Below are 17,477 nucleotides of genomic sequence, written 5' to 3' on the forward strand. Positions count from 1 at the left end.
CAAGAGGTGGTCTGTTAGTAGCCAATTTAGCCAGTCAATTTGCAAGTTCATTGCCAGGGAGCGCCACATGGCCTGGAGTCCAAAGGAAAACCACTGAGCATCCACGTTGATCAAGGAGAGAAAGGGAGTCCTGGATAGCTATGATCAATGGGTAACGAGGGAAGCTTTGGCCGATAGCTTGCAAACTGCTCAAGGAGTCATTACAGATATCAATTGCGAACCCTGGAATGAATTGAGGAGACAGTAGAATTGGTGGTGAAGAGCCTCCAAAGGGGCAGAATCCTTTGAATTGATGGAGAGATCAAGACAGAGCTGTGGCTGAGAGACGCACCATAGAGGGGTATGTGCGTGACCAGAGAAAAAGAGGTGGTAAAGGGAAGTGCTGGAGCTCATAAAAGAGCAACTGAATGCTGGCAGCCACGGTAAGCCCACTTTGTGGCCACCGTCGTGGGAGGTTGATCTCCGTGTCTGGATAAAGGAGACCATAATTAGGGTGCTTTGGGGTGCACCAATTGCGGAGCACATAAGATATCAGCTCTTGTTGGCACAAAACTCGCAGCGGTGGAATCCCCACCTCTGCGAGAAGGCTAATCACGGGGCTGGTCCAGAAGGCACCAGTCGCAAGCCGCAAGGGTCAGTATACAACGGTGGCCAGCCACTGATAAGTGGTGGAGCATTTGGTTATGTATCCACTCCGGTCCAGGAGCCGCGTCGGGACAAAGGGTGAGGGCGCTGGCGAATTCCCACTTACTAAATGGGGCATTATAAGGCTCCAAGCAGCGAGAAACAAAAGACAAAGGCAGTTGTTCTGAGCATTCTTTCAGGAGGAGGAACATGGGTGGATATTGAGTCGATGCGGAGGCTTGAGCATAGTGTTGAGCAAAATGCTCTGTGACAAAGTCCGGATGGGTAAGGACAACACCATGCACAGAAATTCCTGCAATTCTGGTGGGAGGATGATGGCCAAAAATTCACCCGAGTTTTGCCCAGATTTGTGAAGAGCGTGTGTGTGGTCCTATGGTAGCCACATATCGTTTCCAGCAAATCCATTTCTGAAATTTGATTAGGTAACAGGCCCAGGTGCGGAATCATTTAAATATCAGAAGGAGAGCAGTAGAAGGGTGCCACTTGAAGTGTTGACGAGCACGGTGGCAGTCTTCTATGGAAGCAGCAATTTCCGGAGTCCACCGAAGGACCATCTTCCGATGGGGGAAACCCAAAGAAGAAGGGATGGCTGAAACAACAGTGGAAAGAATGGTGGCAGTCAAAGTCTGAGTAGACTCACCAATACCGCTGTGTGGTAGTACAGGGGGGATGGTAGCAGAGTAGAAGGCACCCCAATCAGCTTTAGAGAAGGTCCACCTGGGAGGGTGACGGAGTGAGATACACTGAAGAAAGATCAAAACAATCGGGTAATAATGGCTGTCACATAAGTCATCGTGGACACCCCACTGAATGGAGGGAAGAAGATCGGCACTGCACATGGAGAGGTCAATGGCAGAGAAAGTGCCATGTGCCACACTAAAGTGTATGGGAATGCCGTGTTTAGTAGACAGAGGTCAAGCCCTGCCAGAACAGCTTCTACTGTCCTACCCAGGGCAATAGTCGTGTGACTACCCCAGAAAGGGTTGTGGGCATTAAAGTCCCCTAGAAGCAGGAAGGGAGAAGGGAGTTGTTGAAGAAGGGTGGTTAGAGCAAGGGATGTGGGCGGCCTGTCAAGTGGAAAGTAGAGATTACAGATTGTGATTAGTGTCACCAGATGGACCCTGACAGCAATCGCTTTCAGAGTGGTATGGAGGAGAACCCATTTACTAACATTGTCCTTGCAGACTAAGGTGCAAACACCACCAGAAGCCTGCAAGGGGCCAATTCGGTTCCGACAAAACACGTAACCCCGAAGGGTGTGTGAGTAAGAATTGACAAAATGGGTCTCCTGGAGAGCAATGCAAGCAGCAGAGTAGGAGGAAAGAAGGGGCTGCAACTCAGGAGGTGACTCAAATATCCATCACAGTTCCACTGGAGGATTCTCAAGCTGGAGTCCAAATGAGAAGGGAATGGACTGGAGCCAGTCACGCCGCTGAGTCACCATCCATCACCAATAAGGATGGGGTAATGTCCATATAGATCGGGTCAGACTCTGTTGGTTCCTTGGCTGGGGGAGGGGAAGACGGCACCTCGGGGTACAGGAGAGGCCTTGCCCTTGTTCTTGTGTTTCTTTCTTCTCTTGTGAAGGAAGAGAAGGGCAGACTGCAGCGAGGTTGGGCACAGAATTACACCTGGCAATCTTTGCACCCATCGGCTATGGATCGCGTGGCCGAAGTGGAGCTGCAGATCACCTTTCAGTAGGGTGCCGGGATGAGGAGTCCCAGGAAGGAGCTCCAGTACTGGCAGCTGCTGATGAAGGGGGACACTTCTCCGGTGGGGGAGGGGGAGCAGCACCCGAAGGGACGGGTATGGGTACTGATGGGGAGTGGGAGAGTGAGGGTGAAGCAGAAGGTGTGGGGCGAATGGGATGGGTCTGGGAAGAGGAGGGGGTAGGAGGGGGAATGGACATAACTGAAGCAAAAGTGGAAGTTATAGGCATGGGATGGAGCCAGTCATACTTTCGACAAGCCTCGGTGTAGGTACGTCGACCTAAGGTCCTGTACTCTTGACTCCGTCGTTCTTTCACATACACCAAGCATGCTGGCGAGCATGGAGGATGCTGCGCATTGCAATTTACGCACACTAGTAGGGGAGCACAGGCACTCCCGTCATGGACGGAGCACCCACAGTCACCACAGAGGGGATCATTGGTGCAACGGGAAGACGTGTGTCCAAACCGTAAGCATTTAAGGCATCTCATCGGTGGTCGAATGTAAGGTTTTACATCACACCGATACACTATCACCTCGACCTTCTCGGGGAGGGTATCCCCCTCGAAGCCCAGGATAAAGGCGCCTTAATCGGTGTGATTGTTTTTAGGGCCTCGCTGTACACAGTAGATAAATCAGACTCATCACTGCTCGAGGTTTGCATGGAACTCCTCATCAGTTTGGAGAAGAAGATCCCAGTGGAAAATGATGCCCTGTACTGAGTTCAAAGCGTGGTGGGGTGCGACGGAGGCTGGGCTGTCACCAAGATGGTCACACGCATGCATGGAGTCAGATTGGGCAGCAGAAAATGTCTTTATAAGCAAAGAACCAGACCGCATTTTACTCATGGATTCCACTTCGTAATACTTATCTTCAATTGTCTCCAAGAAAAACAAAGGCTTGGTCATGGCAAAACTTTCGCTATCTGTCCTGGTACAAACCAGGTACCAAGGGAAAGGTTTCAACCCAAGCCAGTGAACTTGACCCTCTTCCCAGGGGGTGGCCAGGGAGGGGAAGGCTGAAGGACCAGAAGGAGACTCATGTCTTCTATCATTCTTAGAGACGGCCACAGAATGGGCAGGATGTTAAAGTTTTTGTCGCTTCATGTTCAAGGCGTCCGCCCTAGTACCACCCACTCCAACCAGGGGCTCGCCCTGTGGAAGTCACCCAGCCACAGCAAGGGCCGTCTGGCATGGCGGCCATTGCCAGGAGTTCTGATGCCCCAAAGTGATGAGCATCACCTCCTTGGCATACACGAGGCATTAACAGCTCAGGTACTAGCAGTGTGATTCCTGTGTTGTAAGGGGGCTCAGCCAAGTGGGTACTTAACAGCTTCACCACACGGACTGGCTTCCATGCTGGTGACCTAGCAGGAAGGGGGGCCAGGGTGCAAAGGGAAAATGGAGGGGAGGGGGAGAGAAGCCTGTACCATGGAAACTACCTTGGGAGTTCATCCCCAAATGGTTCACGCTGAACGGGAAATATTGGAAATGGAGGTCAAACCTGAAGGGGACCAAAAATGCTGAAAAGGAGATGGAAACAGCAAACTAAGCAAGAGCACATACCAAAACAAAGCCCGTAGGATAGCCAGGTCGATATAAAGTAGTCCACCAAGAGGGAAAGGATGGGGGAGGGAAAAAGGAGCAAGGACAGGGAAGGAGAGAAGAGGGACAGGAAAGCAGTCTAGAAAAAGGAAGGAGACTTCAATAGCTCGGGGCCCCGTGTGCGCCACACGCGTATCCCATAAGGAATTGTGGGCCACCTGCGGGTCAGAGATAGGTGATACAAAAATAAAAAGCTCACATACTTTGATTTCTTTCATTTTCATAATGTTACATGGGATCATATTTTGAGATAATTCATAAAGCCAAGTTAAAGTTTTCTGGGATCAAAAGGGTGTAATATGAATTCAAGGAACATCTTGCATGCAAAGGCATGTTTAAGAAAGTGAGAAATCTGGTTACTGATTAGCGGTATATTTATTACTTAACACTTTCGCTGCGGCATCGGTGCAGGCGCGCAACTCTCCAGTGCGGCCCGGCAACGTGCGAGTGCGGGCTGGTAACACTCTGAAATGGCAGGTACCGCTCGGAGCCGATGCTCCTAAGCACACCTGAGCTACAGGCCGAAGTCAAGACCTTGTAATATCTGTAGGATCATGTTCTATACTGACTTAATGATGACACCTTAGACACACTACTTCAAATAAGCTTTGACTGTATTGAGGTCATGTTTTAAAATCTGTTTGCTGTCTGACACCTATACGGGTCACAGGCGTCATTCAGATGTTTGTGATTTGTTGATAATGTAACAAAAAATACAATTCACACAAGTGACAAATCCACTGCATTCAGGAAAAATTTGGATTAGAAAACGCAAATTCTTAAGAAAGAAAAAAAGAAACTGGATTCATTTGAAATTATATATACTTCAAATGCGCATTTTTAAGATTGACTCTGATAGAGGTCGTCAATTTAGTAGCATGTTTGCTCCTGGTATGAGAGAATTACCCATCTACATTTATCATAGACACCCAAGGGACGCTGGACGTGTAGAAATTAGTAAGCGAAATACACCCTATTTGGAGGCTTCTCTCATGTCCCCCATTACTTTGATTGCGGTGCTATTAAAACAAATTTAGCGCAACAAATTCTTTCGCAAAAAACTGAAGTGAACGCTTTACAAAGCAAAATGTCAACTTTAACATGAAACAAAACCTCATTATCTGAGTACTAGATAAAAAAAGTTCTCACCTTTCACATCATAAAAAGAAACTATGCAATTCAAAAAAATTAAAAGAAGTCGTCTTTAATAATCGTAATTTCCTCGATATTATCACGTTTTTGCTACTTCTGGGAGATTATACAGCAGTTCAAGCAGTATCCAGGTTTGTCTGGGCAGGTTGTACACTCATATGGTGTATAAGTGCACTTGCCCTGTTCCGTGCACTTCTTACACCGTTTCCTCATAACTTGCTTCTCCCCTGCAGTAGCTTCCCGCTTTTGCACAACGTGTGTTTATTTGTGATGTTCCTTGCTCACATTTCGTGGAACATCAATTAATGGAAGGAAGCCCTTTAGAATGTTCATTCTGTAATCGTACAATGTCATTTTATTTCCTGAGTATTTGTTGTGCAGATATAGAGAATTGAAAACTAACATGTCAATGACATGAAAGAATAGTTTTTTCGGACAGTGGATAGTCTTTTATTTACATAAATTATACGATAACATCCGATCTTGGTTATCAGTCCCAGACATACAAGCATTGTACCTAATAATAGGCAAAGGTTTCGTGACTATTTGCTGGAGCACATTCCTCACTTGCTTCATATCATTTAGATGTTCTGTGGAAATGTAGGAAACCTCTCGTCAATCCTTCCATTTTCCAATCATAACTCCATTAGAATACCGCGCAATTCTCTCTCCTCTCCCAAGTTTTGCCGAAACAGTGTCTTCGAGGGTATATTTCCCATTTAATTTCAGAGCACACCTGTGGAAAGTTAGGTTCAACAGTGTTGTAGCTAAATGGAAACTGTTATATAATTGTCCAAGTAAATGTGATGACCAACATGCAGCTTTTCTGCCATCAAATGCAAAACGACCTTTTCAGCGTGACCTTTTCCCCCCTCATATCTACACTACTTCCCCTGTACACAGTGCACTTATTTATGAAACCATCTGGATTGTTGAGCATGTACATCTTAATGCCATATTTATTACATTTGCTTTTTATGTACTGTCTAAATGACAATCTTCTCCTTCAAAGAATCATTGATTCCTCTATTGATAGATCTCTTCCCGGGTAATACACTTGAGACATTCTCGTGTCAAAATAATCCAATATAGGTCGTATCTTATCTAAACGATCATCTGGAAGTGGATTTTTTGCAAAATGCAGAGAGCATAATACGATCAAATACCGGTCTCTGCTTATACTCATCGCTATTCCTCTATTCTCAAACAGTGGTTCTTTCTTCCAGTGGTCTTGTAATCGAGGATATTTAACATTACCCATATGTAACGAAACACGCAGGAAAACTAGTAATTCACCTATTCTTAGAGGTTTCCATTTACAGATCCTAGATCCCTCTTTTGTATTTTCGCTCAGCATATGTTGACTGCGTTATCGTTCGTTTCGTCAACTACAAGTTGCAACAATTCGTCTGTTACCAATAATCTGAAGAAATCCATAGGAGAATTGCCAGCAGGATGAATTTGCAAAACTTCTTCCTTCATCAATGGGTGATACTGCATATTATGTGGTTCTTTATGCCAGGACTCACCTGGATTATCTCCATGTGACAGGTCGGACACTTTTTCGTCGTTGATTTCCACACAATTGTCGTGATCCGTATCGTCAGATTCGGAACTGTCATGAAACAGATTCAAAAGCTTTGCTTCCATGCTATCATCACTCTGCAATTCTTCAGCAGCCTCTAAATGACAATCTCTGTGGTATGCCTTGTCCTCACTACACAGAAAATCACTGTCATCTAGTACACAAAGTAACTGTTCCTCTGTCAATTTAACACTTTTCCTGCTCCTTTTCACATTGGAAGGCCCAGGTGTCGGTTCATTAGCCGCCATTACGAACAATATACGTTTGATAACTGACCACACAAAACAAACGTTTACATGCTTAGATGCTAGCTTAGACGATGCAACTAGACTCAGTAATCCGACAATGTGTGCGGACGCTTATAAGCGTCAGCCGCAACGAAAGTGTTAATGAAATTTATTATAAATAATATATCTCTTTTTAGGCAATGGCTTAGCTGTGTCATGCGTAAATGTGTCTTGTAACGATATCTTGTGGACTTTGCTGCACACAGATTTACAAGTTTGTGACAAATTTGGAATGTGTAACTTTGAAAGAGTGAAGAGTTTGACAGAGCACTGAAAGACCTAAGTCGAAACAAGGCCCTGGGAGTAGACAACATTCCATTAGAACTACCGACAGCCTTGGGAGAGCCAGTCCTGACAAAACTCTACCACCTGGTGAGCAAGATGTATGAGACAGGCAAAATTCCCTCAGACTTCAAGAAGAATATAAGAATTCCAATCCCAAAGAAAGCAGGTGTTGACAGATGTGAACATTACTGAACTATCAGTTTAATAAGTCACAGCTGCAAAAAACTAACGCGAATTCTTTACAGACGAATGGAAAAACTGGTTGAAACCAACCTCAGGGAAGATCAGTTTGGATTCCGTAGAAATGTTGGAACATGTGAGGCAATACTGACCCTATGACTTATCTTAGAAGAAAGATTAAGGAAAGGCAAACCTACATTTCTAGCATTTGTAGAGTTAGAGAAAGCTTTTGACAGTGTTGACTGGAATACTCTCTTTCAAATTCTGAAGGTAGCAGGGATAAAATACAGGGAGAAAAAGGCTATTTACAATTTGCACAGAAACCAGATGGCAGTTATAAGAGTCGAAGGACATGAAATGGAAGCAGTGGTTGGGAAGGGAGTGAGACAGGGTTGTAGCCTCTCCCCGATGTTGTTCAATCTGTATATTGAGCAAGCAGTAAAGGAAACAAAAGAAAAATTCTGAGTAGGTATTAAATTCCATGGAGAAGAAATAAAAACTTTGAGGTTCGCCAATGACATTGTAATTCTGTCAGAGACAGCAAAGGACTTGGAAGAGCAGTTGAACGGAATGGATAGTGTCTTGAAGGGAGGATATAAGATGACCATCAACAAAAGCAAAACGAGGATAATGGAATGTAGCCAAATTAAGTCGGGTGATGTTGAGGGTATTAGATTAGGAAATGACACACTTAAAGTAGTAAAGGAGTTTTGCTATTTGGGGAGCAAAATAACTAATGATGGTCGAAGTAGAGAGGATATAAAATGTAGACTGGCAATGGCAAGGAAAGCGTTTCTGAAGAAGACAAATTTGTTAACATCAAGTATAGATTTAAGTGTCAGGAAGTCTATTCTGAAAGTATTTGTATGGAGTGTAGCCACGTATAGAAGTGAAGCATGGACGATAAATAGCTTGGACAAGAAGAGAATAGAAGCTTTAGAAATGTGGTGCTACAGAAGAATGCTGAAGATTTGATGGGCAGATCACATAACTAATGAGGAGGTATTGAATAGAATTGGGGAGAAGAGGAGTTTGTGGCACAACTTGACCAGAAGAAGGGATCGGTTGGTAGGACATGTTCTGAGGCATCAAGGGGCCCCAAATTTAGTATTGGAGGGCAGCGTGGAGGGTAAAAATCGTAGAGGTAGACCAAGAGATGAATACACTAAGCAGATTCAGAAGGATGTAGGTTGCAGTAGGTACTGGGAGATGAAGAAGCTTGCACAGGATAGAGTAGTATGGAGAGCTGCATCAAACCAGTCTCAGGCCTGAAGACCACCACAACAACAACAACAACAACAACAACAACGTGTTCAAAATAACAATAAGTGTAGTGTGATTCTTATTATTGCAATGGTGGTTAAAGATAATTTCACAGCTAAGGGGAAAGATTGTGATGGTTGCGTGTGTGTGCACACTTTCCTGGAATCTCTCTGTTTATAGAAGTGACTGCCTCATAGTCCGTTATGCTGTAGGTGCCACTGATCTCAACTTCAGTGTCTATCACGAAGCTTTGTGTAACGAAGATTAAGTCTCTCTTAGGCTCCACAATGATACCTTTTCCAACTTATCTGTAGTAAAGTACACTCCAGAACATATTTCCCCATTTGACTATTTAACTGCAGTGATTGCTTCATGAATTAGATCTGAATTTTTATTATCAGAAACAACCATTGTATTTTGGATACAGGTATATTCTTCACTGGTATGCCAGTGAAAATCATTTTTTTTATTATTATTTTGTCACGGATGTTAATATTCTGTTTATTTCACAGAAAGTCTGATAGTGTGTGACTAATCTCACATAGTTACTATTTACATAATGTTGCAATGTCTTCATAATAGAACCAACCAATTTCTATATTATCAATAATATCAAAGAATGTGAATGTTACAAAACTACTGACTTCTTCACTGTAGTAATGTGGTTTGTATAAGTAAATGTTGGGAAGTTATTTTATGCACTTCAGTGTATACATATCTACATCGTTGTGGAGCGCGTAAAGCAGTAATGTAAACATATCACTTACAAAAACTTACCATACCTCAATAAAATATTTTTTCCACCAATTTCATGCTTCCAACTTTCAATAAATATTGGTGCCACACTATCAAAAGTGAATATAATCATACACTTAAGGAATTATCTGCAACTCTGGCTTTAATTTATCCATAGACATATTTATTAATTATTTTTTAGATTTACCAGTGACAAGACCGCCTTCAGACAAAGCAAACTGTTTTAGACTTTTAGGATCACGTGATGTCTCTAAAACAGCTTCAATTCTCTTAATTTTCTCTTGCATAACAGGTGAAACAGGAACTGAAACAAAAATGCAACATATGTAATTACTTACTATCAGTATTGTCAGACTGAACCTCAGACATTAGTAATAAATAAGCTCATTGCAACTGGGTGCTCTATTCAGAATTATCTACTAAAATAACCAAGCAAATCTTTGTGGAAAGCCCATTTAAACTCAGCACAAAGAGACACAAACTTCTACAAGTAATTTATGTTTTATGGAGTAATGGTCAGACATTCCATGGCTACTTTGTCAAAGCTGAATACATTGGGCCAGCACTACAATTACACTGGGATGAGGGGTTGAGATAGGTGGAACAGATCAAGGGAGAGATAATACCAGGAGTGAGTGGGACAGTTGTACAGGGATGACTGTGACAGCTGGGAGGGAAAAGCAGCAGGTGCATAGGAAAGGAATAAAAGCCAACAACGATCACTGCCTCTGATAGTCCATATCTCCATCCAAGCGTGAATCTTACCCACTCTCATCTATCAACCCAACCCCCCCCCCCTCTCCCCCGACTACCTTTCAAGGAGTTCATTACCTCCATCTTGGTCTAGCCCTCCTTTCCCTGGTCCCTTCCCACAACCATAAACCTCTCAACAAAATCCAGCAAAGTTCTCTTTCTTGTTTATGGGCCTATATATTACATAGAATGGTGATTTGTTATCTTATCTCTCTAAATTATTTATGTTTCACCAGGGACTTTAAATGAGCGAACTTCTACATCTAATCATTGGAAAAGGTAATTGTTGTGGTGCATGGGGCTAAAGTCAGAACAGTGCTAAGTTATCGATACTGGTGAACCTAGAATGATATGTAAGTAGTGGAGGAAGTGAGTCAGGAGACTTGAACGCAGCTGTATATTGCTATATGTAGTTTGAACCCCCTTGTATAATTTTTTTGTCTTTTCTTGACTCAAATTTAATATAAGGAGCAGTCAAATGCAAACAAGGCAGCTGGGTCAACAAAAATACTCTACTGCCTGATCAAAGTGGTGAGTCTTTCACCACAATCAGACTAAGGATCACGTTTGTAATTGGTAAGCCAATGCTTGCAAGATTCTGTATGTTTGGTATGGTAGGTATTGATCACATGGTGTTGTTCATGAGGAGTCCTGCAAGGCATGATTGACATAAAATTTATGTAGGACATATTTTATTGTTTCAGCACAATGTTCAACGTACAATTGTTCTCACACATGATTCAGAAAATTAGTCACCAAATGTCATGTGACAATGCAACTTATTTGACATAACAAATAGTAGTTAACTACACTGAGTGACTGTAAGCTGCAAAAAGAACATCTGTATATAATTTATTCGTTCGAAGTCCAGAGAGAATGCCAACAACAGAGTCTACAATTCACAACTACATCTATACTCCGCAAGCCACCCGTCTTTCACAAAATACATGCAGGTGGAAGCAATACATTGATTAACTCTTCTATGAACGTAGGCTCCCAGAACTTTAAAAGTAAACCACACTGACGCAGACCATCTCTCATGCAGCATCAGCCACTGGAGTTGGCTGAGCACCTCTGTGACACTTCCATGCTTAATAAATGAAGCTGTAACGAAACAGGTTGCTCTTCTTTGGAACTTCCATATTTTCTAATCAATCCTATCTGGTACAGATACCAAACTGATGTGCAATATTCAACTATTGGTTGAACGAGTGTTTTGTAAGCTATCTCTGTTTTTGAGGGACTACATTTCCAGTGGATTCTTTCAATGAATCACATTCTGGCATCTGCCTTACCTGCAATTAATTTTATGTGGTCACTCCACTTTAAATCATTCTGTATACATACTCCTAGATATGTTATGGAAGTAACTGCTTCCAGGAATCGTTCTGCAATCATATAATCATACAATACTGAGTCTTTCTGTCTCTGTATACATGTGTGACATTTGTTTACAGTAAGGGTCAATTGCTACTTCCTGCACCAAGCATCAATTCTCTGCAGGTCTTCCAGCATTTCACTACAATTTTCTAGCCTTGCAACTTCTCTGGAAACAACAGCATCATCCACAAAAAGCCTCATGCTGCTTCTAATGTTGGCTAGTAGGTCATTTATATATACTGCGAAAAGTAATGGTCTTACAATGCTCCCGTGGAGTACGCCTATTATTTTCATATCTGAAGGTGTCTTTCCCAAGACATGCTGTGTTCCATTTGCTTAGCAATCATTAAAATTTTAGAAAGCAGCCTACAGTTTCTGCTTCAGCCTGTTAATGTATAATTTCATTCATTCTGCTTCCTAAAGGTTCTCCCCTGTAATATGATTTACAGAACACAATGTGGGAAACAAGTCGAGTAATTGTACTCCGTTTAGATGCTAGTAAAAATTGATGCATAGCTAAAAAGTTTACCTTCTCATCATGCAGGAACTAATAAATGTAATCATGTAAATTTAAGAAAGGAACTGCATACCAGATTAAATTAAGCGACAACTTCTGCAGCTCACAAATGAAGTACACGCATAGATGTAAGATATAACTATATAATGAAGATAGTTAAACAATAAAAGAAAATCTCAAACGGAACACTCAAGACATTAAGTTTAGTTTGCTGAATTTTTGTAAATAGACACAAAGTCACATTACAAATGATTACCAAAATTAATAACATGCCTTATAGCAACTGAAAATTATCCCATAAATAATGGACGAATTTTATACACCTACCATACAGTATAAAATGCACATGAAAGAGAAATTAATCAAAACATTACTAAGTTTCAGTGTATCTACATTGCGAAAATCATATTCAGAATCAAGTCACACAATTTTGTAGCAAGTTGTACTTAATTCTGTAAGCCAATTAATAATACCATCTCAAACAAAATTGTTTGCTTCAATGTTAATACAGTGGAGTGAACACTGTGTGAAAAGTAACAAGTTATACCGTGCAAAAATATATCTACATGAAGCACTTACTGAAAACAATGTTACTGGATGTTATAATGTATGAAGTTTGCTTATATGTTTACATGTATGTTCATGTAAACTATACCATTTCGAACACGATCAAATGACAGTTAAGTACTGCCCCTATTGGAAAATTTCTGAAAAATTTCCTGAATTTTCTGGTAATAAAAGAAGTACTTCAGTAATTATACATATAAAAAATTGCTTGACACAATGGAAGTACTGGTTGCACAAGCCTTCGTAGCACACTGTCACACAACGGAACAATACACACCGACGAATTGACAAGGGATTATAAATATAGTGGATTACCTTCTTCGAATGTAAGTTCCTGCTCCTCATCGTCACTGGGGGCAATATCCTGCACATGGTTGTCGTCTTCATTCGTAGTTTCTTCATCAACTGGCACAGGTCCGCCGTCTTCATTCGTAGTTTGTTCATCAACTGCACCACTTACGCTCGTTGGAACGACTAAGTTGTCATCAACCTCGTTTGAAACAATATTTTCTTGATCGTTGTCATTGTCAGCATGATCCTCGCTTGCCACCGGAGGGTTAACATCTATTTCTTGTGACATATTTAGAAACCTTCCTCATGATCTTCTGTCTAGGAATCTACCCAAGGCACGTTGATTTGCGATAAGACGGTGGCTACACAGAACAACAAAATAAGCTACTTACTGCCAAGTTGCAATGAATAACAGCAAAGATAATGTCAATTTTCATTCTTTCCATTGATTGAAACAGAAACCGAGGCAGTTTCCGACATTCGTAGTAAGTTGTACATTTTCTAAATTACACAAGCCAAATAAAAACAACAACATGTCAAATGCCGCTGCTAAAACAGCTGTTTGTTTATCGATAACGGCTTAACTAACATTATCGATTTTAATCGTACTAATCGATATTCCTTAATTTCCAAAAATATGACCTTACAACTTTTCTTTATTATTATTTGGCTTTGGATGGGGAAACAAATTCATATACATACAACACTACAGCTATAGCTAATCACCGTATAGTCATTAACAATGTTAGTTATCGTAATTATTTGCATGTTGCATGTTGTAAGCAGGAAAATGGTTTAAAGATAACTGTTTAGGAAATGAGAAAAAAACAGTATGGATGAATTTCAGCCACGTATCGAATAAAGTAAAGCCCAATATAGTTTTGAAACTTGGTGACCAGAAGATTTAATAAACTTCAAACACAAAATTTTTAGGGATCTGGTTAGACGAGCATCTAAAGTGGGATAAACATATTGAAATGCTCAATAAAAAGCTAAGTAAATGCTGCTACATACTCAGAATGCTGAAAAGCTGCTGCCGTGTAAAAACAGTAATATGTGCTTATTATGATCTTATGCATAGTCTATTGCGGTATGGTGTCTTATTTTAGGGTAATTCAAGTCTGGCAAACCGGTCATTCATTATTCAAAAACGAGCATTAAGAATAATGAAAGGGGCTGCACCAAGGGAGCCCTGCAGGGAAATTTTCAAATAATGTCGCTTCCACCTTTATATATCTACGAAAGTATCTCCTTTTTATAATCTCACCCCCAATTTTCTTCTTTAAATAGTGAGTGCCATGACTGCCCAACAAGATACAGGAATGATATCCACAAAGAAACACACAAAACAGCCCAATATCACAAAAGTGCAATATATCACCCCAAAATCCTTTTTAGTGCTCTTCCCTTAAGCATAAAAAGATAGAAAAGTTTTACATTTTTAAAAATGAGCTTAAAAATGTTATTAAGAGAATGTTTTTACAGTGTTACAGAGTACATGGATTTTCAAAACATAGTGACATAGTGGTCAATGATAATGATAATTCATATTTGAACAACTGTATGAAAATAGTCTGCCTGTACACACTAGGATTAACTAATTATTGCTTGTTCTGTTATTCAGAGTGGTCAATGATAATGATGATTCATATTTGAATAAATGTTTGAAAATAGTCTGCCTGTACACACTATAATTAATTAATTATTGTTTGTTCTGTTATTCTCTACTATAGTGGTCAATGATAATGATAAGTTATATCTGAAAAACAAATGTATGAAAATAGGATGCACTGTAAATAATTAATTATTGTTTGTTTTGTTATTCTCTACTACATGCTGCATGAAATATATATTTATATGTTTTACCACCGTAGGCCTATGTTATTAATTTACTGTACAGTTACAAACTCATATAATGTAACATGACAACCCCTATATCATTGTATATGATAAAATGGATGCTCAATAAATAACAGTTAACAATAATAACCTCTCCTTAAGACGTGTGAGTCTGTTGTGAAATTATAAAACTTTTCATCAGTTAAAAATATGGTAACAGGCCAACTATTTAAACGATTTCTTAATTTTTAAATAATGGTTTGTACTTAACTGTGTGCAATTTTCTTTCCTTTTCTCTCTCTCTCTGTCTCCCTCGTAAAACACACACACACACACACACACACACACACAGACACACACACACACACACACATCATACAATTATAAACTCAAAAATTCTGCCATGACATAGAAGGAATTGCCACGCAGACACGATTTCAGTTCTGAAATTAATTTTATTATCTTATGGGTAATTATGCTGGGAATGATGTAACTACAATATAAACTCACACATGTGAGTCTCTTTATTGAAACTCAACCAGTGACTACTATACATCCAAATAATAGCAACATAAATTCTACTTTGTTAAAAAAACATTCTTTGCTGCACCAAAGCTCCTTTCTCTGTCCCTCGGTCTGTTTGTGTGCACACTACCTAATGCTGCCACACCAGCTGCCCCCTTTTTTTTCTTTAAACCGGATGCCCTCAGAGTAGTGTGCTACTGAAGATTGTCAGAAAAGTGCCAGAATCGTGTTGTTGAGATTCTTCCCCAACGAGGTAGCCAGGTTTAAATTGCTCTACCGAGACTGTTTCATGCTTACCATTTTGTTCAGTTGTGAACGCGTTCTTCCCTTTCGTCAGCACTTTGTATATACCAATATGTGGAGTCCATAATGGTGGTCGTAAGGCGTCGACTCTGAACCAGACATGTTATGGCCATATATGCAGTCGCAACATGTTTGAGCTCAATTGTCATGTGAACTCAGTCATTACTTCTGTCAATATTGGCTGAAATGTTGCCAGTAAAATGAATTCCTCTGGTACTCCATTACTGGCAGGGTGGTAGCTGGGGGGTGGGAAGTTGGTGCAACAGCATACCCCAAGGAGTCCCTAAAATAGATATGACTTGAGCTGACGTGCATGATAGGCTGTAATGGTCTGAGGATGCCAAACCCCACTGCAGAGGCGTCTGGTATAGGAAAAGCTTTAGGCCACCTCGTGAAATGATCAATTGCTGTGAGTAAATAATAGTGACGATCCAGGGTAATGGCCAGACAATGTCAACATGTATGTGAGGAAATCTTATCGTCAGTGTTGGGAACTGCTCCACTCTAGGGAAACTTTGCCAGCTGACCTTGTCGCATTGACGTTCCAGACAGGAATGCACTCAATCTTTGCAGTCCTTCTGTATTCCTGGCCACACCACATTGTTTGTTACTACTTACCCATTGCCCTCACTCCCAGATAAGCCAGATTATGTAACGTTCGAAACGCAACATGTTGACATTCTACAGGTTTGTGCAGGTGTTGCTTATTCCGCGCTGTGTCAGGCCAAACACCCGTGGTACGAAATAACACCGGAAGCCGTTTCAGTTGCAAATCTATGTGCTCACTCCTGAGCAAATCACGTAGTGTTGTGTCCTATACTTTCCTGCACACAGATCGAAAAACGCCATCTGCTGCTATTTCTTTACACGACACTGCCAGTAAATTGACACAGTTTCGAGATAAGTAATCTCTGACAACATTATGACTGCACAAAGTGTAACGCACATCAATTGTAAATTGTGCAATATATTCTTCTTCTCTCCACTGACGTGGTGATCCATGATCTGTTGCATGTTAGAAGAAACTAGTGAGCGGTTTGTGACTCGTAAAGGCTAAAATGCCTGCCTTCCACTGAAGACTGAAAATGCTTTACCATTTCGTAAATTGCTAGCAACTAGCGATGTATAGCACTCCAATTTCTTTGTCATGACATAAGGTTTTTTGAATAAAGCGCGAGTGGTTGCCAACGGCTGCCCACCTTCTGGTGAAGTGCTGCCCCAATAGTGGCTTGGCTCGTGGCCACCAAGAGAGCAAGTGGTGGGTTAATGCATGGATGAGTGAACCATACATCTTGTACTAAACCTTGTCTGACTTTGTCAAACGCCTCTTATCTCGTCCGAATCCAAGTCACTTTCCAGCTACCAGAAGTATGTTCGCCTGAAAGCAGTGTGTTGAGTAGTTTCCGTTGCTTCGATAGTCCAGCAGTGTGTCAACATTAGTAAATGACCATCCCTAGAAACCTGCAGTACTCTTTGCAGGTTGTTGTCAAAGGCATATGTTGTATTGCTGTGACCCAAACCAATAGTGGTGTGAGACCTACTGCTGAGACTGAGACTTAAATTCTTCCCACTAAGGAGCATGTTTTTTTTTCAGTGTAATTGCTACTACTAATATCAGTAACAAGATTGTCCAGGTGTGCGCTCTTTTGCGTCTGCACACATCATACCACTCCACCAATCAGATGGCATTTTTCGGTCTACCCATAGGAAAGTATAGGCCTGAAATTGCCTCTGTGTCAAGGACAGCAGTGGTCTACTTGAACGCCATACTGTCCTCCCCCCATGGATACAGACATTAAAATTCTCCGAACCGATGCAGACAGTGCTGCCATCTGG

At 41.3% G+C, this 17,477-nt stretch overlaps 1 protein-coding gene across 2 annotated transcripts in view; it reads right to left on the reverse strand.

Moving 5' to 3' along the window:
- Nucleotides 1–13,517, reverse strand: part of LOC124594205 (TBC1 domain family member 20) — a 121,374-nt gene extending 107,857 nt beyond the window's left edge. For both annotated transcript variants that reach the window (XM_047132563.1, XM_047132564.1), the window contains exons 1-2: nucleotides 12,999–13,517; nucleotides 9,654–9,770 (exon numbers count right to left, since the gene is read on the reverse strand). In XM_047132563.1, coding sequence (XP_046988519.1) covers nucleotides 9,654–9,770; nucleotides 12,999–13,263 — 382 coding nt within the window. In that variant the 5' untranslated portion in view covers nucleotides 13,264–13,517. The remainder of the gene's footprint in view (nucleotides 1–9,653; nucleotides 9,771–12,998) is intronic.
- Between the last annotated feature and the right edge of the window lie 3,960 nt (nucleotides 13,518–17,477).

Source organism: Schistocerca americana, chromosome 2, assembly GCF_021461395.2.
Source record: "Schistocerca americana isolate TAMUIC-IGC-003095 chromosome 2, iqSchAmer2.1, whole genome shotgun sequence".
NCBI classification, from domain to species: domain Eukaryota; kingdom Metazoa; phylum Arthropoda; class Insecta; order Orthoptera; family Acrididae; genus Schistocerca; species Schistocerca americana.